We start from the raw sequence: 21,733 nt of genomic DNA on the forward strand, positions 1-21,733 counted from the left end.
TTTTCGGGTAGTTTTAGGGAAGAGCAAGGAGGCGCCTAAAGTTGAGGACACTCAGGGAGGCTTGTGGACAGATAGTGGGGCCATTAACAGAGATATTTAGGATGTCACTGGTCACGGGGGTAGTGCCAAAGGATTGGAGGGTGGCGCATGTGGTTCCGTTATTTAAGAAAGGGTCCAAATATAAACCTGGGAATTATAGGCCTGTGACGTCTGTGGTGGATAAGTTGATGGAAAGTGTTCTGAGGGATGGTATTTACAAATATTTGGAGGTACAGGGATTGATAGGGAGTAATCAGCATGGTTTTGCCAGGGGTAGATCATGCTTGACAAACCTGATTGAGTTACAAAAAAAGGTTGATGAAGGGAAAGCTGTGGATGTTGTCTATTTAGACTTTAGTAAAGCTTTTGACAAAGTTCCCCACAGGAGGTTAGGAAAAAAGGTGGAGACATTAGGTATAAATAAGGAGGTAGTGAAATGGATTCAGCAATGGTTGGATGGGAGGTGTCAGAGAGTAGTGGTAGAAAATTGTTTGTCAAATTGGAGGCCGGTGACTAGTGGAGTTCCTCCGGGATCCTCAGAGAATTGGATAAGCAAGTCTGTGGATGATACAAAGATTGGTGGTGTTGTGGACAGTGAGGAAGATTACCGTAGATTAAAAGGTGATTTAGGAAGGCTGGAGGTGTGGGCTGAGAAATGGCTGATGCAATTTAATACAGATAAGTATGAGGTGTTACATTTTGGAAAGGCAAATCTAAATAGGTCATTTGCATTAAATGGTAGGCTATTGAGATGTGCAGAGCAACAAAGGGATTTAGGAGTGATGGTAAATAGTACCCTCAAGGCTGATACTCAGGTAGATGGCGTGGTGAAGAAGGCATTTGGAATGTTGGCCTTCATAAATCAGAGTATTGAATTCAAGAGTAGGGAGGTTATGATGAAATTGTACAAGGCATTGGTGAGGCCAAATTTGGAGTACTGTGTACAGTTTTGGTCACCAAATTATAGGAAAGATATAAACAAAATAGAGAGAGTGCATAGAAGGTTCACGAGAATGTTGACAGGTTTGAGTTACAGGGAAAGGTTGTGCAGACTAGGGCTTTTTTCTCTGGAGCGTAGAAGATCGAGGGGGGACTTGATAGAGGTGTTTAAGATTTTAAAAGGGACAGACAGAGTAAATGTGAATAGGCTTTTTCAATTAAGAGTGGGGGAGATTCAAACTAGAGGGCATTGTTTAAGATTGAAGGGGGAAAATTATAAGGGGAACATGAGGGGAAATTTCTTTACGCAAAGGGTGGTAGGGATGTGGAATGAGCTTCCGGCAGACGTGGTTGAGGCGGGATCATTGGTTACCTTTAAGGATAGACTGGATCGTTACATGGAGAGGAGAGGACTGGAGGGGTATGGACCGGGTGCAGGTCAGTGGGACTAGGAAGGTGGGAATTTGTTACGGCATGGACTAGTAAGGCTGAACTGGCCTGTTCTGTGCTGTAAGTGGTTATATGGTTATATGGACCTGCTTACGTCAATCTATTGACTTGAGGGGTCAAAATGGCCTCCTCCTGAACTATAATAATTCTATGGCTAACATAGGAGGTCAACACAGAATTTCACAGCATTTCTCTCATCAATTGCAAACAAAACATTTGGCCCATATAGGGATCATAAACACATTTAGGTAAAGAAAGGAGAATGCCATTTCCACCTGCGTTGGTGGGGGTTGTGGTGTGATTTCCCCTCTTAACCCCCACACAGCACAATGAAGTCCACCTTATCTCTGTTCCAGCAGAAACTCTGCGCTTGAAAAATTTACAAGAGAAATTATCATTTTTTTATATTTACTGCTTAAAATAAATGCCAATCTGTGGGAAGGCTGCAGGCACAATTTTAAACATCCCGTCCTGGCCAGTATGGCCATGGGTCATGATCCTGCATCCTCCCAGGATGTGCAAGGACACAAAAGCAGGCAGAGGTTAAATATTTTTCTCCCACTCTTTATGTTAAAGCTTGATGAGGACACCAATCTTGGCATCTAAATTAAACAGCTTTTTCAAAGTGGAGATTGGCAATAGACCACAGGATGCTGCCAGAGTGTGTGGATCTAATGGATGCTTATGTCAGACCTCAGAATGATTATAAGATGGGCAAATCAGATAAGTAATCAAGAGAGTAAAAGAACAAGCTGGCTTTGTACTGATTTTCCACACAAGGATGTCACTAGTACTAATTAAAATTGCTTATTTAAACCTTCATGTTTTTTTATCATCTCAACTCTACTCACAATCTAGGCTTTCTATAAGTAGCCTACTGCACACACCATTGTGGCTCACCTGGCCACAAAGCAAAGAGAGGTGCTAGAAAACAGCAGTGAAGGAATTCATCCTTTTAAGGAAAAAGGACTCGGAACTGCCTGCCAGAGAACAAAACTTGCCACTTACAAAGCTGTCCAAACCCTCGTTTGGGCTGGAGGAGCCTTTCAGCGATAGCAATACTTCAAGAACTGCCTTCCACCCCGGTTCCATCTGCTCAAGTGGCCCAAGAGTCAAGTTCTGTGCCTTTTGCTCTGGTCTGCCTTGTGCACCTTCTGGTTGCATTTCTCTTTTAATCCATGGACACCAATCCCTGTGTTGGGAGACAGGGTTGAAGTATCCCTGGTTACTTTCCTATAAAAGAGAGGTAGAATGGACAAAAATTTAGCATCTTCTTCTTTGGTAAAGATACATTTCAAATATTTATATTTCCATGAATATTCTAAACCTATTAATATTATACAAAGTTCTGTGCTGATCCAGATATGCAATGACAGGTGATTAAAAACAGAAGTCTTAAGTATCCTTTTGGAAAAGAGAATGATAGAGAGGCTTAAAAAATTTCGTTGAAGCCTAGGATCCAGTTAGCTGAAGACAATGGATACCAACAGTAGACAGAAGACAAAAATGGAAGAGCTTTGCAATCTGAAAGTGACAGTGAGTGAATTGACTCTGATGTGTAGTTTCAGTACTAACATTGAATTTGCCAGTGTAATAGCTTGGTCGCACAGTACACCCCAGTGATCCTTTCACTTCCTGCTGCTACTTACTGAGCTTGTGGATGAAGACCGACGCAAACGCTTGGGCTTCCTTTGTGGGCTAGAAGACACATCACCCTGGCCCATACTTCGAGTCGCAGACCGCTTGTTCCGCTGTTGTGGACTCATGGGTTCTGGCTCGCTTCGATCGACCAGAGTGGGGCTATGGGCATCCCTACTTCGTGTCCGAGCCCCAATAGGCAAAGGGCTTGTTTCATGCTGATTAAAAGAAAAAAAAAATCATAATTTTAGCAAACAAGTTTGTGAATACAAACCTCGTACTCAGTGTCACCAAAACTAAGGGGCTGATTATTGACTTCAGGAAATGAAAACCAGAGTGTACTGTCCAATGATCACTGGGGGAAATTAGAGGTGGAAAGGGTGAGCAAATTTAGGTTCTTGGGAGACTATCTCGGAGGATCTTTCCTGGACCCAACATACTAATGGAATTGTAAAGAAAGCACGACAGCACCGCTTCTTCCTCAGGAGTTTGCAGAGAGCTGGTGTGACATCAGAAACCGTGGCAAATTTCTATAGATGTGTGGTGGAAAGCATGACGATCGGCTATATCATGAGCTGGTATCAAATGGTAGTGGACACAGCCCAGGACATCACAGGCAAAAGCCTCCCCACCATCGAGAACATTTACGGTGAATGCTGCCATTGGAGAGCAGCAGCAATCATCAAGGATCAAAACCACCCAGCACATGCTTTGTTCTCACTGCTGCCATCAGGATAGAGGTATAGATGCCACAAGACTCACACCACCAGGTTCAGGAATAGCTGCTACCCTTATACCATCAGACTCCCAACAATAAACTCAATCAAGGACTCATTTTAGGACCATAACTTTTGCACTTAATTGATTTTTTAAAATTCTCTCTGTATTGCAGTTTGTTTACATTTCTTAGCTAATTCTGCTTCGACGGCAGGAAAAAAAGAATATCAGGGTTATATGTGATGTCACGTATGTATTCTGACAATAAATCTGAATCTGAAAATAAAGTCAATAAACTCTGAGAGAATGTTATGGTACCTGTTCATTGGTCTGGGCAGCATCCTGACTTCGTGTAATCATCCTTCGGGAAGACATGGCAGGGGGAGTTGGCATTGATGTTTCTGATTTGTTCACCTGTAGAGAAGTACTGCATACTGGATGGTCAGTGTCACCAGCCGAGCAAATGGCATCAATTTGCTGAAAGCTCCACAGACCCACCTTCCTCATGCAATAGGAGCATGTGATAATTGGCAGATGATGGAAATCCGAGGAAGATCTAGTCACATCAGAAATAAAATGGGGAGAGTTGGATAAATATGATGGTATAAATCCAACTTAAATTAGATTATGAATCTCCACACCACACGCCCTTATCCTCCTTTGTGACTCAGTTGGGAGAATCACCTTCCAGAAGGTCCGCAGCCTCACAGTGCAGCAATACCAGTCTCTTGTATTCATAATTGGCTATTTCATTTATGGAGTACTATTCTAGGACATGTTGGAGCAGAGTGCATGACTGGATATGCCTTCTTTCAGTTTAGATATTAACAGAGGTTCCACCACCTCACACGTGTAGATGTAAAGGCTTTATTTCAAATTGGGTTTTGGAGAGTTCTCCAGGTCAATATTTACCTCTAGTATTTGCATATTTTCTGTGGAGGTTCCCTTTGTGCATATTGGCTGGTACACTTTCTACTTCCTTTGAAATAGTTGTTGATCCTATTCCTTGGTGCAGCAGAATGACCAGTTTTGGGCAAAAGAAAATGGAAGTGCATCATACCATTAGCTTGTCTTGAGGAGTGAGGGGTGATAAGGGTTGAAAGGTCACAGATAACATGGCTGATAAATCATTGGATTCTGTGACTGAGAAGCAAGCTGTGCAGTGAAGGGTAAAAGAGGCAGTAATTAAATCTTATTTCAAAATTTAGCCAGTGACTCCAAGCAGTCAACAGGTCCAGGAAAGCAACTAGAAACAGCTCATTCATTTTGATTTCTTACCCAGCAGCCCAGCCAGACAGAGCTAGGGCACAGGCTGAAACATGGACGGAGAGGAGATCCTCACTGCACTTCAGCACAGGACTGTCTCCTGTAGTATTGGATTTTAATTCATCTTCCATCAACTGCAAGAGAAAACTGATGGTTTCTTCCCCGATGGTCTGTTTGAGAGAGAGAAAAGTGCTGTGTTTACTGAACTCTCACCACTGAACTCAAAAAGAGTAAATCTGGTTTCAAACCCAGGAATAATGTACTCAAAATTCAGGAGTCAAGTGGCAGTGATTTATATCCAAGAATTCTACTATCACGAAGAAATTTGAGAAGCTCGAGTGTCAGTGAAGCAAGCTTTATCAAGAACTTTTCCCGTCAGACAAGAAGGCCTCAAGTGAGTCACAACAGAAAACTGTTCCACCACCAAAGGAGGGTGAGAATTTGCTCCTTTAATGCACTATACACCTTTCTGCTGTCTGCATTAAAATGAAAACTCTGTATATTTTTCTGCTAAAGTTTGTTGTAACCTTTATAACTGTGAGGTCATGCATTAGATTTTTTTTTAAACACCCTTTTCCCAATACCTTTAAAACCTTGATGTGGCACATCCAAAGTACCATGTTTCTGAATGAAAATAAACTGTCACATTGGAAGTCTTGTTTTAGCACAAGTTATGTTTCCAGCTCATTGTTTCCATCTGCCCAGGATGGAAAATTCCCCTGAGCTATGTTGATTAGATGCATTGAGTTACCTTCTTCATTCTTGTGATCAGAAAAGCTTGTCTATTTTAATCAATATCACTGTGGCCAGAGACAATTCAAATCCTATCTTAAAATTTGCTGATAACACCAAGGTTGTCACAGAATCACAGATGGCAATGAGAAAGTGTGCAGGAGGAGATAGATCAGCTCGTTGAGTGGTGTCACACCAACAACCTTGCACTCAACATTAGTAAAACCAAGGAAATTATTATGGACTTGAGGAGGAAATCAGTGGAACGCAAACCAGTCCTCATCAAGGTCAGGAGTCGAGAGGGTCAAGAATTTCAAATTCCTGGGTGTCATCATCTCTGAGGATTTGTCCAGGAGCCTCCATGTAGATGCAAGCACAAAGAAAGCTCACCCATAGCTATACTTTGTGAGGAGTTTGAAGATATTTGGTATGTCACCAAAGATTCTCGGAAACTTCTACAGGTGTACCATGGAGAGCATTCTAGCTGGTTGCATCACTGTGTGGTATGGAGGTGCCAATGCTTAGGACAGGAAACAAACCAGAGGGTTGTTAACTCAGTCAGCGCCATCATGGACATCTACAAGAGGCAGTGTCTCAAGAACACAGCCTCTGTCCTCAAGGACCCCCACCATCCAGGCCATGCCCTCTTCACTCTGCTACCATCAAGATGGAGGTACAGGAGCCCGAAGATGTGCACTCAGCGGCACAAGGACAACTTATTCCCCTCTGCCGTCGGATTTCTAAATGAACAATGAACCACAAACAATACCTCACTTTGTCTCTTTCTTTTTCTTGCAGAATTTTTAAATTCTTGTAAAATTTATTTAAAATGTGGTTTATAGAAATATTTCTAATGCTGCTGGAAAATAAATAATTTCTTGACAATAAATTCTGATTCTGCAGAAAAAGTGAACAAAATAAAAAAGTATTAAGTGAAGACCTCCGCCTGGCAGCAAAACTGAAGTGAAAGCAGCCTGATGGAGGGGATCCTGCTGCCCACATAAATGACGCCCCAGCAAAGAGACAGGAGCAGGGTGGATGGGTGATGTCAATCTGTCAAACTCACCATCTCTTTGAGGTCATCCTCTTTGAGGACTGGTAACTGGATGTCCAGCAAGCACAGACTCTTGAACCGCTCTCCCATCCCATGAAGGAGTACTGCAGGTTCATTCAGAGGTAGAGCCCAGAACCGATCTGCCAGGAATAGTAGGAAAAATCAGGTCACCTGCATAGATGTCATCCAATCCTTGACCTGCTTCAGTCAAAGGTACCATGGAAAAGACCACTGTTCACAATTCAATGGTACAAGTATATATATTATATAATAGATAGATGCAGGGAGGAAAATTCACAAGGAATTAAGAAAAGGCCTCAGCACTTCTAACTCATATGCAAAAAGAAAATTGTGTTTCAAGGAGCAAAAGACTTTACATCACTGCTCTTTTTTCACTTTTTTCTGTCTTGTTTTTCTTTTCTCAAAGCACTGAATCCTTGGTCCTTTGTCCAAGGGTTGATCTCAATAAATAAGATTGGACTATGATAAATCCCCAATCCCTGTTTCATTCATGACCCCTAAATATTGAGTAAAGGTTACTCCACATTATGGGTCTATAGGGCTGTTTCTGTGCAGTGTGACCTTATCACTGCACAATATTGGCTGAAAGGCAAGTTGGAAAAAAGTGTTTTTCCATCTTTAAACTCATGGCCTGGTCCAATGTTCTCCAATGTATGTCTAAGTGGGCATTTTTGGCCAGAGCTGCACTACCTCAGCTGACGTTTTCCTCAGCTGCCAATATTCAGAAACTATTCCAATCAATAGCATGGGTGGTATGAGGCTGTCTGCAATGCCAATTCTTTCCATTCTAGTGAACGGGACCCCAGAAGGGGAAAATAATCTGACACTTGGTGCACTGCAAGGATGCAAGATTAAAATTATTTTCTGCTTGCTACACAAAATCCAAATGGTGCTCTCACATAGAATATGCAGGAATAGGTCAGCGCGCCTATTATCCTTTTCTCAATCATACGTTATCTTGTACTTTTATGGAGATCAGCACTTCCAAGGAGATGTTATTTGCTCAGCAGTCTTTCATTTTTGCCTTTTACCACTACATATTTTCAGTTCCAAATTTCATTAAAAAATGTTACTTGAAATGTCAATTCCACTATCATTTTGATTCTGACATTGCTCATACTTTTTATAACATTTGAAATTAGAACAAGGATAAACCTTTTGCCTAATCCACATTCAATCATGGTTGACATTCTGTCTCTGTCTTTCATCCATTATACTTGGTGTAAAAAAAACTCAATCGCAGTCTAGATTACACTAAACAGCTGAGCATTTTACTGATCACTAGCACAGAAAATTCATTCCCTCTGGGTCAAGATATTTTCCCCCTCTTCAGTCCTAAATAACTAGTTCTTTTGCTTGAACTTTAGTTTGATTCCAACCGTGGAAAACATTCTCTCAATTGCCACACAATCAAAGTACCTGGGAATTACTCAATAAAATTAGCTCCAGTTCTTCTATGTATGGAGAACATTTGTCTAATCATTGGGAAAAGGCAATGACTACTCTGGGATAAAAATATTCACACTCAATCAAATGGACAGAAATTCTCAAAAGATTTCAAGGCCAAATTTTGAGATAACCTGGATATAGTACTGATAATTTTTAATTCCCTCAAATTTATCCTGTTACCATTACCAACAACTCTCTAATGAATATCTGCAGAACTGCAAAATGCATCCCAGGACAAGAAAGAAAATAGGAGAAAAGGAAGAATGGGTTGCGAATATTTGCAGATGCATGCCTTAATTGCACAATGTGGAAAACAAAAATTCCATTTCCTTTCACCTCACCTGGACAGGGACTATCGGGCCAGAAGCAGAACTTCTCATGGGCTGTTTTCAAACTGTCGTGCAACCCAGCAACCCTCTCTTTATCTTAAAGGTTTAAAAAAAATCACAAATAAGTAAATGTGACTCATTTAAAGTTATAACACTCAACATAAAAAGTTAAGGAAAATTCTGAACGGTTCAAATACCCAAAGATGCTCATTGCAAGTTTGATACAACAAGAAATACAATCACTTCTTGAGGATCAGAATCAGAATTTATTGTCATGAGTAAGTCACAAAATTCATTGTTTTGCGGAACCCTCATAGTGCAAACATTCATATAAACAACCTTAGAATAAATAAAAATAGTGCATGAAAAGTCAAAGTAAGGCAGTATCTTTGGCTCATTGATCATTCAGGAACCTTATTGCAGTGGAAAAGAAGTTGACCTTGTGCCGCTGAGTGCTTGACTTTTGGCTCCTATACCTTTTCCCCGATGGTAGCAGAGTGAAGAGGGCATAGCCTGGTTGTGGGGGCCCTTGAAGATAGAGGCTGCTTTCTTAAAGGTTCCATTATTGTCATGTAATACTACATTTAGAATGTAACATACATGAAATTCTTTGTCTACTGTACGACGGACAGAGTCACCACTTTGTCCAGCGCCCCTCACATTAGGGGTCCTCAGTGCTGAGGACCCAGCGAGGAATAAACTTGCGACTCCTGGCTTACAAGACAAGTGCTCTAACTACTGAGCTATCAGAGCCTAAAAGACACTGTCTCTTGTTGGGGTGAAGTCTGGTGCCCATGATGTCACAGTCCAAGTTAACAACCCTCTGGTCAACCCCCTGACCATTGGTACCTCCATACCAGACAGTGATGCAACCAGCCAGAATGTTCTCCACTGTACACCTGTAAAAGTTTTCAAGAGCCTTTGGTGACATACAGAATTTCCTCACAAAGTATAGCTGCTGGCGACCTTTTTTCACGATTGCATCGACATGGAGGCTCCAGGTCAGATCCTTGGAGATAATGTCACCTAGGGATTTGAAATTCTTGACCTTCTCTACTAATGAGCCCTCGATGAAGACTGGAACATGTTCTTCTGACTTCCTCAAGTCCACAATCATCTCCTTTATTTTGCTAATGTTGAGTGCAAGGTTGTTGGTGTGACACTACTCAACAAGCTGATCTCTCTCCCTTCTGTACGCTTCCTCATTGCCATTTGCAATTCCGTCAACAACTGTGGTGTCATCAGCAAATTTGTATATAGCATTGGAATTGTGCCTGACCACACAGTCATGGGTGTATAGTGAGCAAAGCAATGGGCGAAGCACACATCCTTGAAATGCACCTCATGAGAGTCATCCAATAAATTGGCAATAAAATAGGTTCAGATGTATTTCAAAGGCAAGAGAGGTAAAGGTTCCATTATTGTCATGTAATGCTACATTTAGAATGTAATATACATGAAATTCTTTAACTTTTGTCCACTGTAAGACACAAAGAGAGTCGCTACTTTGTCTAGCTCCCTCAGGATTGAGGGAGAAGAGTGCAGAAGATTTACTTAGTAGAGTTCTCATCTCCATATTACACAAGGATCATGAACGGTATGATAGCAGATACATAAACAATTTGGTATGACAGCAGATACATAAACAATTGAAGGGTGATACCTAAACTGGGAGGTTTTAACTCTCAAGAAAAGCTTATCATCTCCTCCTCAAATTAGAAAATGGAGGGGTGGCCTTTAAAATTTATGAACAGATTTGAAAAGACAGCTGTGCAGATGATGTTTCCAATTGTGTAGGGCTACAAAAATGGATGCCATAAATATAAGAAAGTTACCACTACTTTCAACAATGAATATATAAATGCTATAGGGGATTTGAACATTAACTTACTACCACGAAAACAATGTATTTAAGAAAATACAGTAATGTATAGAAGGAGTAAAGGAATCTAGCAGATAGGATACAATGAAATAGGGTGGAACATTATAACCATCACACATCTACTAGGTTAAATAGAACATTTATTTTCTTGTCCTGTAATTTTAATTTAATTTGTAAAATAAATAGATTTTGGAGTTTAATTCATGCAGCATTCAGTGGGGCAAGGATTGGGTGGTGGTGCGGAAGAAACAACACAAACACCTGGTCACCACAGGGTCTAGGCTCTCAACAAAACTCCAGAGAGGGGAAAAAAATGGACCTGGGAGGTGAAAAGGCATATAAAATCAATTTTACAGTGAAAAATCCAAAAATCTGGATACCAGAAATCCAGACCACTCAAGAAACCAGACTACTTGTAAATTTTCGGCTTTTACGTGCTTGAGTGCAATAAAATGCTCGCCAGCAACAAGCGACCCTGGAGAAATTGCTGAAATGTAAGAAAAAATATTTGGTTTTTTTGTAGTTTATGTGAAAAATGTTTTGTTAATACACTATCATTTTTTTTAACCTGTTTATTCTCCTCAATTTTGAATTTTAAAAATATTGCCCAAAAATCTGGAGAGACCCAATCCCCAAGTAGTCCGGATTTTAGGACTTTTACTGTATAAAGGATCAAGCTGCTGTATCAATATAAAACAAAGATCTTACATTTATTGATGTCCAGTAATGGATGCAGAGTTGTGCACAGGAAAGCTTGACAGCTAGAACATTTCAAGACATCACACTCAACATTGGTCCAGCCATACTTAGCACAGTGTAAAGGTGAGAGCTCATATGACATCCCAGCCCACTTGAATGAGTATCTTTGTCAAGAAAAAAAGTGCTTTCTTATTTGTGACAACCTCCCCTCGACAATTTTTTTCTTGGTTTGTCATAAAATGGTTCCTGATATATGCAGAGTGGGAGGAACACATTTTTCATCCCATTACAAGTCACCTCTCACCAGCTGACTTCTGCAGAACATTGCAGGTTCTTATGTATGGAGAGGCTTATAGGAAAGAGGAACACCATACTGGGAAGGATGCAGTTTGTCCAAAGCTTGTCTTGCATTCCCTTCCAACGCAAAGCTTCCTGAAGTGGTCATTCGTAATGCATCCAATATTGGTTGGGACAAGCTATACAACCAAATGGGGAAACATAGGTAAATCATATTGCAATTTTCTAGCAAGTCATTGAATAATTGTTAATTCCAGGAGCATTGCCCTGCTGCTGCCATCTTGAGCCCTTCACCCAACCTGGCAGAGAAAGTTCAAAACCATTTGTGGTTCTTCAGTTAACTCGGCACAACTCACCAGTTGAAACATGGCCCTTTCTGATATCTATGATTCAGCCCGACACGTGACACTATATTACCTGCTCCCATTCAAACCCATGTTAAAATTTCTTCTAACTACAAATTATTTTCTGCTTTTTTTTCTCCCTTGCAAAAACAAGAGACTATATTACCAAAGAGGGTAATATATTTTGCCCTACATTTCTGTAATGGCCTTACCATTTCAACTATTTGTAGCTGACTTTCTCCTATCTCAATTAAATGGTCCACTAATTACACTGGACACAAAGATTTTGCTTCCTGAACACTTTTGGGTGTATTTTATGATTTTGGGTTGCTGATCACAAAAATCACCTTGAAAGTTTCCTTTCACATACCGTCTTTTAGATATAATCTATTTTTGTGATTTCCTGTAATGTTTTAAGTCAAAACCATGAAGTACAGCATGTCATTGAAAATTCATTTATTGAAAATTCATTTTCTGCATTCACACTTGGGACGTCTTCCCTGATGATTGATCTTGGTGCAGTCAGTGATGAACATGGTGAAAAATTTTACCAGGATATTGCAACCATGGAAAAGTGGTATCAGGGCAACTGGAATCCTTCAATGCTGGCACTGACACAACAGGCATCAGATGCTGAGTACAAACGAAAATCATCTGCAAAACATTTTTAGCTCATTTGAAGTAAACCAATGTGTCAGTGTCATGATGTGATTAAACATGCTAAATTCAATAAATTAATTTAATGTTTCTCCAACTTCCTATGTGATACAGCAAACAGAAATCATTTTTGTGTTCAGATTGAAGTTGTTTATCACAATCCACAATTTTCCTTCAGGAAAGAAACATTTTGGGGAAAAAAATTGTTGTCCAGTGTAATCACATGAACCTTCTTCCACTGAACCAGAAATTCAACACATCAAATTTGACTCAGAACTTGTCACCACTATTGCTTCATCTTGACGTCACCTAGTCCAGAACGCTCTTCCCATTCAGGTTTGGGATATACTCTGTAAATGTGCCATTGGATGTTACAGTCTGTAATACTTCAATGGACACCTCTATGAGTAAATAGCAACATTGAAGGATATTGTGAAAGATTCAACTCGTGAGAAGAAAGCTTCTTTATTCGCAGAGTCACAAGGAACTGGCAATCCTGGAGCACCACTGTCATCAGGTGATTCATTGATGGAAGTTGACTGATCACTAGAAAACAAAGGTTAATATCACTGAAACATCAACACTATGATGTTAAATCTTCTATTACCTCAGCAATGACAGTAACTCAAGTTTATTTGTGGGCCACAAAGGCGGGTGAAGTTAGCAACAACCTTGGTTCACTGGGTAAGCATGCGTATTACAAGATAACCAATCAAAATTCCACTCCAGAGACACGAATATAAATAATTTCATATAGGCTAGTGGAATGGGCAGATAGATGACAAATGAAATTTCATCCAAAGCAATGGAAAATGTTACATATTGATAGGAAGAACAATAAACTACAGGACACAGTTCTAACCACAGGGAGGCCCTGGCATAAGTACTTGTGTTAAGATTGAGATATTCTCAATTATGATCAATCAGAAATGCTGAATAGATGATTCCTCATGACCTCCTCCTTTGATCTCTGCCATCAGAGAAGTCAATCGAACCAGTTTGATTTTTACTTCCAAGTGAACAATAAGAATACAGGATAAAGCAAAACCTTTAAGATCAATCAACTTTTGTGCCATGTACTGAAACCACATGCCCTAAAGCCTCTCAGAGCAAATTGCTCCATTACAATGTCAACATTGACACCTGCCTGATACAGTAAACCCCTGATATCTAGAATTCAAGCAATTGCCAGCCTCAAGCTGCATTCTCTGAAGTAACACATAAATGTTTGGTGAAGGTGGTAGCAAATATTCAGCCAGCGGAGTGCCTTGGTCATATTTTGCTTGTAGCAGCTGTTTTGAATAAAATTGTGTCACCTATGATGAAGAGCTGGTTGAAGCCGCTTGCATTGGGGTGGTTTTCTTAAAGTATCTCTTTATCCCTGCTTAGTAAGAGTCGTCCTAGTCAGAGGCTTTATCTGTAAACTTACCCTGAGTTCAATACCTCTGAGTGCAAAGGCCTGCAAAAGGCAGTCGACACACCCCAGATTCACAGGCAAAACATTTCCCACTATCGGGAACATCTACAGGGAACACAGAGAGCAGCAACAATCGCCAAGGATCCACACCACCCACATGGTCTGTTCTTGCTGCTGACATCAGGAAAGAGATCTAGGTGCCACAAGGCTTGCACCATCAGGTTTAGGAACAGCTGCTACCCCTCCACCATCAGACTCCTCAACAAAACTCAATCAGGGACCTCACCTTCTTGGGTGGGTATACATGCTAGCCAGATCCCAAAAACTGAAGTTAAAACATTTCTAAAATAGGTACAAAAACAGGGAGATTTGAGAGAAAATGTGTATAACTTGTTGAAAGTGCCAAGACAGGTAAAGAGAGAGTACATAGCATCGTTGGATTTACATGAAGAGGCATAGAGTACACACGAAAGGAAACCTTGATGAATTTTTGTAAAGTGTTGGTCCAGCCACAAATAAAATATCCTGGAAAGTAGATCTAGGCACAATTTTTTTTTAAAATTCAAGATGTAGAAGTGGTTCATCAAAATTATTCCAGGAGATTTGTACATCTGGAGAAGCTGGGATTGTTCCATTCATCACAAAACATGCAAGTTTGCAGAAACTGTGATTGAAGTAAAAACACAATGCTGGAGAAACTCAGGTCAATGTACTTTAAATAGCAAAGACAAAGATACATAACCAACGTTTCGGGCTGGAGTCCTTCATCAAGGTGATGCGCTCAAGACAAAACGTTGGTTCTGTATCTTTATCCTTGCTATTTAAAGTACACTCTTTGACGCGCTGAGCTTCCCCACCATTGTGAGGTTTTTTTTTGTTTGATTTGGAACCATCAAGAGCACAAATTAAAAGGATAAAGGATTTTCTTTGGCGTGTGTAAAGAACCATGGAATATAGATCACGAGAGAATAAAAAAATACTCAGCAAATGTTGAAATGTACTGCTAGAGATAGAAGTGGAAATTCAAAAGGGAGCGGAAGAAGTAGCTAAACAGAAATAAATTTCATTACTCGATTGAAGAGTCCGACCTTTGTCGGACTACTTCTCCCCACGGATGCTGCCTGACCCGCTGAGCTCCTCCAGAGGACGGCGGGGGCCTGTTTGACTCGAGAGGTTGAATGACCTCCTTTCCCTGCTGGAATCGTTCAGATGTCCCGCTGAAGGAGCTGTTAAAAACCGCCTCTTCTGCGCGGGTTGTTACCCTGGGCTGTGGGGTTCCCGTCCCACCAAGTTGAAGGAGAGGTTGGGGGGGGGGGCAAGATCTCACTTTCTTCCATGTCCTGACCAACAAAAGGAAGGAGAAAAATACAATCGGACATCAACGCTCTCTCGTTAAACTAATTCTGAGTGAACGGGATTAGTTAAATATCTGGACTGGCCTGACTCAAGAACAAAGGAGGTCGGACTCGGACTGGTGCAGATACTGGGTCCACTTTGCACTCAGTCCTGACTAAGGGTGGTGAGAGGCGGCCCCTTTTGACACGGACACCGGGTTCGCGAAACTGGGCCCATTCGTCGCCGGAACCGGCAGGGCATCCGCGAATTGACGCCACCCCGAGGAGAACCGGTCACTGCGATCCGCGACGGATTTACGTCTCTGCGATGCTGTCGGACAGCAGTTGCCGCACTTTCTCCGGAGTCTCAGACACACTTTTGCCGCTGGGCGAAGGGGATTCGCACGCCTGGCCGAGCGCCGCCATCTCGGGTCCTACTGTTATGAGCGTCCCCCCCTGCAACGCAACGTTTCCTAAACATTCCGGCGTTCAAACAGCCCCACCCCGTCCTCTGGAGGAGCTCAGCGGGTCAGGCAGCGTCCATGGGGAGGAAAAAGTCAGTCAAGGTCGGACAAGGAGTGAGACAACCACTGCAGCGCATCACACACAGCAAGCTGGACACGTATTAGAAAACGTATTGAATTTGAACATGTTGAAAAGGAGTGATTACCATCAAAAGCATGTTGGATAAAACATTATTCAAAGGTTATGACCACAAAATACCAATTTATCATGAAGTATTTATCAAGGTTTGCTTTTCCATGCTGTCAATGTCCTGCTGAAGCCTTTCACCATATTTGTCACTGACTGCACCAAGATCAGCAGGGAAGAAGTGCAAGTGCTCATGCAGAAATTGAATTTTCAAGGACACGCTGCACTTCGTGGTTGAAGTCGATTTAAAACAGGATAGGACATGATAAGAAACTCTTAAGGTGATTTTCATGATCAACAGCCTAAAAAATATATAATACACCCAAAAGTGTTGTGGAAGCAAAAATCTTCATTGTCCAGTGCAATTGAGTAATTGGCTAAAAGAAAGCTATATTCCTCCCTTTCTTTCTTGCTCTGAAGATTATGTTTCCACAAAACCCACTGTTCCTCTCTTGGATTATCTTTTTTTCCAGGAAAGAACCCGATTCTTCGGGATGTGCGGAATAATCAAGTTATGCGTTTTTCCGTTTTATTGGAATATTTTCTTTCATTAGTTTTCAAAATATTTTTTGTGTAACAATCATCATTATCTATTCTCTACAGCATATTAGAGGTTCTTTATTTGAAGGAGATGTGAGAGTGAGGCCCTGTTAAATTGTCGTGAATACAAGACACTCTACAGAAAAAAAACAGGCAAGTTATCCCCAAGTTTCTTGATCAATGTGTTTCCCTCAATCAACACCTCATCACTTTCTCATGCTGGAGAGTAGATCATGAAAGTCAAGGAATTAAAGGAAATGAGTTGTGATGTTTTGGACCAGGAAAGTTCCAGGGAGGAGGTATTGGCAGTGTTGGAACATACTAAGATGGACACATTTCCAGGGCCTGATGAAGGGTTGAATGGGTCCTCAATGATTTTGTGCGCCCTCTTGAGACAATGATCCCGGTAGAGTTATTGATGTGCATGGAGGGTGATTGTTCCTGGTCCACCTGAAGTCCACAATCATCTTTGTTTTGTTCATGTTGAGACTCGAGTTGTTATTCTCGCACCCTGTCACTAGGTTTTCCACCTTTTCTCTGTCATGCAACTCATCAAGGATTGGTTGTTATAAGTCTGTACATAGTTACTAGTATCGGTAGTGTTAAGTTCGATGTGACTGGGTTGTAGTGTGCTTCAGAATCAGAATCTGAATTAATTGTCATGAACAAGTCATGAAATTCATTGTTTTGCGGCAGCTTCGCATTTATATAAACCACCTTAAAAACAATAAATAAAAATAGTGCCCAAAACGTCAAAATAAGTGAAGTGCCAGTTGATGAAGTAGACAAAGATGATGTGGTCAAACAATAATCATGTGTTTTATTAGCAGAAACTCATGGTACAATAATGAAAGACAATAGGTGCATATGCAGTTATACTCAAGGGGAGGGTCCTTAACAGTAGAGATATTGCACAGCCAATGTTAGTACAGCAAGGCTTGCCGGGAGGGGGGGGGGTGGAATACAGACAGCTTGGCAGACATTCACCACAGTCTCCCCCCAGCAGAAGAAGGGATAAAATCAAAAGGAGAGCTGCTTGGAAAGACTGAAGCAAGCGATACATGGATACCATGTTTGGCATTGAGAATACTCTAACAGCCAAAATACGCCAGTATCTAGCAAGCAATCAAAATATAATGAGATGCTTTATGAATGTCAGCCTATCAGGTTGTTTACGAATTCTGATGCTTCTTCTCAAAACAGGTGGCTCCTTCGCAACCTTGGGAACTGGTACAGGTCCTGGGTCTGTCGTGTGGGAAGGACTGACTTCTGGACCTGCTCCAGAATTGCCAGCGTGAGGCAGTGGAGCCTCAGCATGGCCATCTGAAAGCTTACTAGGGGTCACAGGCTGGGGGGGGGGGGGGTGAGTCCAAACTCTCAGGCTCACTCTGAGTAGGGGTGTGAGGAAGGGGCGAACCAGACGAGGCCAGATCTCTTAGGGGAACAGTGTCAGTACTTTCGTCTGGGAATTTAACATGAGTGTAGTTGGGGTTGATATGCAGTAGCTGAACTGGTTGGACTAGAGGGTCTGTTTTACACACCCGAGCGTGGATCTTCAGCAACACAGTTCCAGGCTCAGATAAACAGGCTGGCCAGTCCATCTCAGTTCCTGATTTCCTAGGAAAGGCCAACATACGTTCATGAGGAGTTTGATTGGTTGCAGTACACAATAAAGACCAAATAGAATGTAGCGCCTCAGGCAGCACCTCCTGCCACTGGGTAACAGGGTAACCATGTGTTTTTAAAGCAAGATTAACAGTCTTCCAGACTGTAGCATTAAGCCCTTTTGACCTGCCCATTGCCCTGCGGGTTGTAGCTCGTGGAACGGCTGGTGGCAATCCCCTTTTGTAGCAGGGCTTGCCGCAGTTCTGCGCTCATGAATGCTGAGCACCTATCGGTCTGAATGTAATTGGAAAAACCAAAACTGCTAAAAATTCTGTCAAGTGACTTAATGACAGACATTGACAAGACATCAGGGCAGGATATCACAACGGGAAACCTGGAATATTCGTCAATTACAGTAAGAAGTAGGTGGAAACCTCTGACTGCACCAATGAGAGGTTGAAAACGTGCATGAACACTCTAGCTTGCAAGGATTCACCATCACGAACGATGTTCTGACATCAGCCTCAGAGACAGATATCGCAGAGTCCTCAGCCTTTGCGGGAATTCTTGTAGGCACTGTTTGGTTCCTCTCAAAGCTGGTAAAGGTTATCGGGCAGTGAAGCATCTATGATGTAAGTCTGTACACAGTTTGGTAGTGTCAAGTCCAATGTCACTGATATTTCTGTGTTTTGTGATTGAGAGTTAACCCTGTTGTGATACCCTTACGTGTGTTTTAATAAAGATCCTACCTTCATGCAATCTGGACATGTGAGAAAGTAGAAAAATTTTGGGAAGATCTAAACCAAATATTAAATAAAATTACAGAAAACAATATACCAAAGAATCCAGAGATCTTCCTCCTAAGTAACATAAAAAACAAAGAATTTGGAATTGATTTGGAGGATGCACAAAAAAGATTTGTTAAGATAGCTCAAGCCGTAGCAAAAAAATGTATTATGTCAACCTGGAAATCGGAAGATAATTTGAAAATACAACAATGGTATATAGAAATGAATAAATGTATTCCATTAGAAAAAATAACATATAGTTTAAGAAATAATATTGAAATATTTGAACAAATATGAGAGCCTTACATGAAACACAATAGCTAAAACCTACCGGGGACATTCACTATCTAAATTAATGAAAGGAGAAGGAAATGAAAAGAATTGACTCAGTGGAATTTCTTGTTTATTTTTATTGAATGACAACATTGTTTGACTGGTTTAATGTATCCTAGATTTTGTACTTTAAATGGACGGGAGGGGGGAGGTAGGGAGGGTGGGATGGGAGGGGGGAGGTAGGGAGGGGGGAGGTAGGGAGGGGGGAGGTAGGGAGGGGGGAGGTAGGGAGGGGGGAGGTAGGGAGGGGGGAGGTAGGGAGGGGGGAGGTAGGGAGGGGGGAGGTAGGGAGGGGGGAGGTAGGGAGGGGGGAGGTAGGGAGGGGGGAGGTAGGGAGGGGGGAGGTAGGGAGGGGGGAGGTAGGGAGGGGGGAGGTAGGGAGGGGGGAGGTAGGGAGGGGGGAGGTAGGGAGGGGGGAGGTAGGGAGGGGGGAGGTAGGGAGGGGGGAGGTAGGGAGGGGGGAGGTAGGGAGGGGGGAGGTAGGGAGGGGGGAGGTAGGGAGGGGGGAGGTAGGGAGGGGGGAGGTAGGGAGGGGGGAGGTAGGGAGGGGGGAGGTAGGGAGGGGGAGGTAGGGAGGGGGGAGGTAGGGAGGGGGGAGGTAGGGAGGGGGGAGGTAGGGAGGGGGGGAGGTAGGGAGGGTGGGATGGGAGGGGGAGGTAGGGAGGGTGGGATGGGAGGAGGGAGGGGAGAAAATGGCACTGTATATATTTGAAAAGGAAAAAGTATGTATCATGGTTAATGTGGTTTATGGTGTGAAAAATAAAAAATTTAAAAAAAAATAAAGATCCTACCTGTGTCCAGACTCGTTGCTCTTTCAATGCATCGAACTTTACCATTTCCAGACACAATTTTTGTTGCCAGGCCAACTACTTTCATCAATAAAAGCAATTTTACCATTTTGCGACCCCAACTGCCTATTACTCTAGCCTCTTGTACTTCAGTGACTTTTTTAGAACTGGTTTTGTGGGTGAGGAGCCGGGAAAGGTGGAGACACAAATCCTTCGGCAGCACAGGGACAAGGCTGAACGATCATCTTGGCGGTGGATTAACCCCCCCTGCAGGAGAGGCGAGATGGGGGTGAACGGAGCTCAATTCGCCATGCCTGAATTTGCTCACCTCATAATACGGCGGCCAGCCGTTGGACGAGCTGCGGAGTACGGGGTTTGTTGATTGGTCGCCGTCTTGTTTGTGTTGTGAGCGGAGAGCGGGACGTGGTCGGCGAGAGTCGCGATGCCGGGTCGTCGGTGTCATTAATCTTAATTGTCCGGACGAGTGGGGCTGGCCTCCGCCCGAGGGTCGCCGGGGATGTCGGAGCCCAAGCTCCTCAGTCAGTTCGTGAAGGTAACCGGGAGGCCGCAGACCGGGCCGCCAGGTTAGTGTGCAGCTCTCCCGTTCGCAAGCCCGCACCGTGGGTCGGGGAATCCCCAGTCGAGGAGGTCGGGCTAGGCTTGCTGTCGAGCCCAGCAGAATTTATTGCCGTGAACATGTCACGAAACTGGTTGTCTTGCTGGGTGAGGCGGCTAAATGATCTGAGGATTGCACTCTCAAAACGTGCTTGGCTCAGTCCAGTGACTCTCAAGGTGAAGCCTGAGGCACAACACTCCTCGAGAGGGGCCTCACACGCATAATCTGATGCCCAAGTATGAAAAGGGCAGAATCAGAATTTATTCTCATGAGCACGTCACAAAATTTGTGGCTTTGCTGCAGCATCAAAGGGGCCTACGAAATAAAATAAAAATATAGAGGAAGGTGGTTCATTGTCCATTCAGGAATCTGATGGCAGTGGGGAAGACGTTGCCCTTGTGCTGTTGGGTGTTGCCTGTGATGGTGGTGGTTGACTCTGTAGTTTTCTCTTGTCCTGTGCGTTGGCACAGTGATGCAACCACTCAACAAGTAGAAAGTTTTTAATTTGCGAGTGTCTTTGGTGACCTATCAAATAAACTCCTCCCAAAGTCGTCATAGGTTTCCCTGGTGGTTGAGGATGATGGCTGTCATTCTGTTGATCCACAGAGTGAAGATGCCTGTGCATGCATTTGTTTAATGTGGACTTGATGTTGCACTCCAAGAAGCACATGATACTTCACAAATCAACCAACTAATTCCAATGGCATGAAAACCACAATGATTAGAGCTGATGGACTTGTTGGAGCCTTAGTCTGCCTTCGCAGCTGTTGAGTTCCGAGCAACTTCGTCTGCCTGCTCCACTGTTGAGGTCTTGGTTGAATTGTTCTTTGTCATGGACCTCACCCTTGACCTTTACCAGGAACATGGCTTTAGACTGCACAGGATCACACAAGCTTCTCCACTACAAGGTGATAATATACTTCATGGAGAAGTATAGCCACTGGCGAGCCTTCTTCATGATTGCATCACATAATTGAATTGAGAACCTTAAGCTGTCCATGTATAGAATCAGAATTTATTGTCAATGTACATGTCATGACATTTGTTGTTTTGTGGTAGCTTCACAGTGCAAGCATTTGTAGAGACTATCTTACAAAACAAAAAATAGTGTAATAAAAAGACAAAGTAAGGTTGTGTCTGTGGTTCAG

The 21,733-nt window shown here is 42.5% G+C and overlaps 2 protein-coding genes across 10 annotated transcripts in view; one reads left to right on the forward strand and one right to left on the reverse strand.

The window, feature by feature from the left end:
- The window catches only part of zc3hc1 (zinc finger, C3HC-type containing 1), a 26,781-nt gene extending 10,952 nt beyond the window's left edge, over positions 1-15,829 (reverse strand). For 3 of the 5 annotated variants that reach the window (XR_011348222.1, XR_011348221.1, XM_069909328.1), the window contains exons 1-10: positions 15,584-15,807; positions 15,001-15,270; positions 12,945-13,059; positions 11,225-11,375; positions 8,647-8,730; positions 6,848-6,975; positions 5,062-5,219; positions 4,102-4,339; positions 3,078-3,284; positions 2,437-2,661 (exon numbers count right to left, since the gene is read on the reverse strand). Coding sequence is in view for 3 of the 5 variants with exons in the window: in XM_069909328.1 (XP_069765429.1) it covers positions 2,437-2,661; positions 3,078-3,284; positions 4,102-4,339; positions 5,062-5,219; positions 6,848-6,975; positions 8,647-8,730; positions 11,225-11,375; positions 12,945-13,059; positions 15,001-15,270; positions 15,584-15,690 (1,683 nt within the window). In the remaining 2 variants the exon portion in view is untranslated. Of the gene's footprint in view, positions 1-2,436; positions 2,662-3,077; positions 3,285-4,101; positions 4,340-5,061; positions 5,220-6,847; positions 6,976-8,646; positions 8,731-11,224; positions 11,376-12,944; positions 13,060-15,000; positions 15,271-15,583 lie in introns of all 5 variants that reach the window. The other 2 variants (XM_069909330.1, XM_069909329.1) reach the window with 2 other exon arrangements.
- A 4,492-nt stretch (positions 15,830-20,321) lies between these two features.
- klhdc10 (kelch domain containing 10) overlaps positions 20,322-21,733 on the forward strand; it is a 30,672-nt gene continuing 29,260 nt past the window's right edge. For 2 of the 5 annotated variants that reach the window (XM_069909334.1, XM_069909333.1), the window contains exon 1: positions 20,323-20,553. Coding sequence is in view for 3 of the 5 variants with exons in the window: in XM_069909333.1 (XP_069765434.1) it covers positions 20,487-20,553 (67 nt within the window). In the remaining 2 variants the exon portion in view is untranslated. Of the gene's footprint in view, positions 20,554-21,191; positions 21,494-21,733 lie in introns of those variants that run through there. The other 3 variants (XM_069909332.1, XM_069909331.1, XM_069909335.1) reach the window with 3 other exon arrangements.

This window comes from Narcine bancroftii, chromosome 13, assembly GCF_036971445.1.
Source record: "Narcine bancroftii isolate sNarBan1 chromosome 13, sNarBan1.hap1, whole genome shotgun sequence".
NCBI lineage: Eukaryota > Metazoa > Chordata > Chondrichthyes > Torpediniformes > Narcinidae > Narcine > Narcine bancroftii.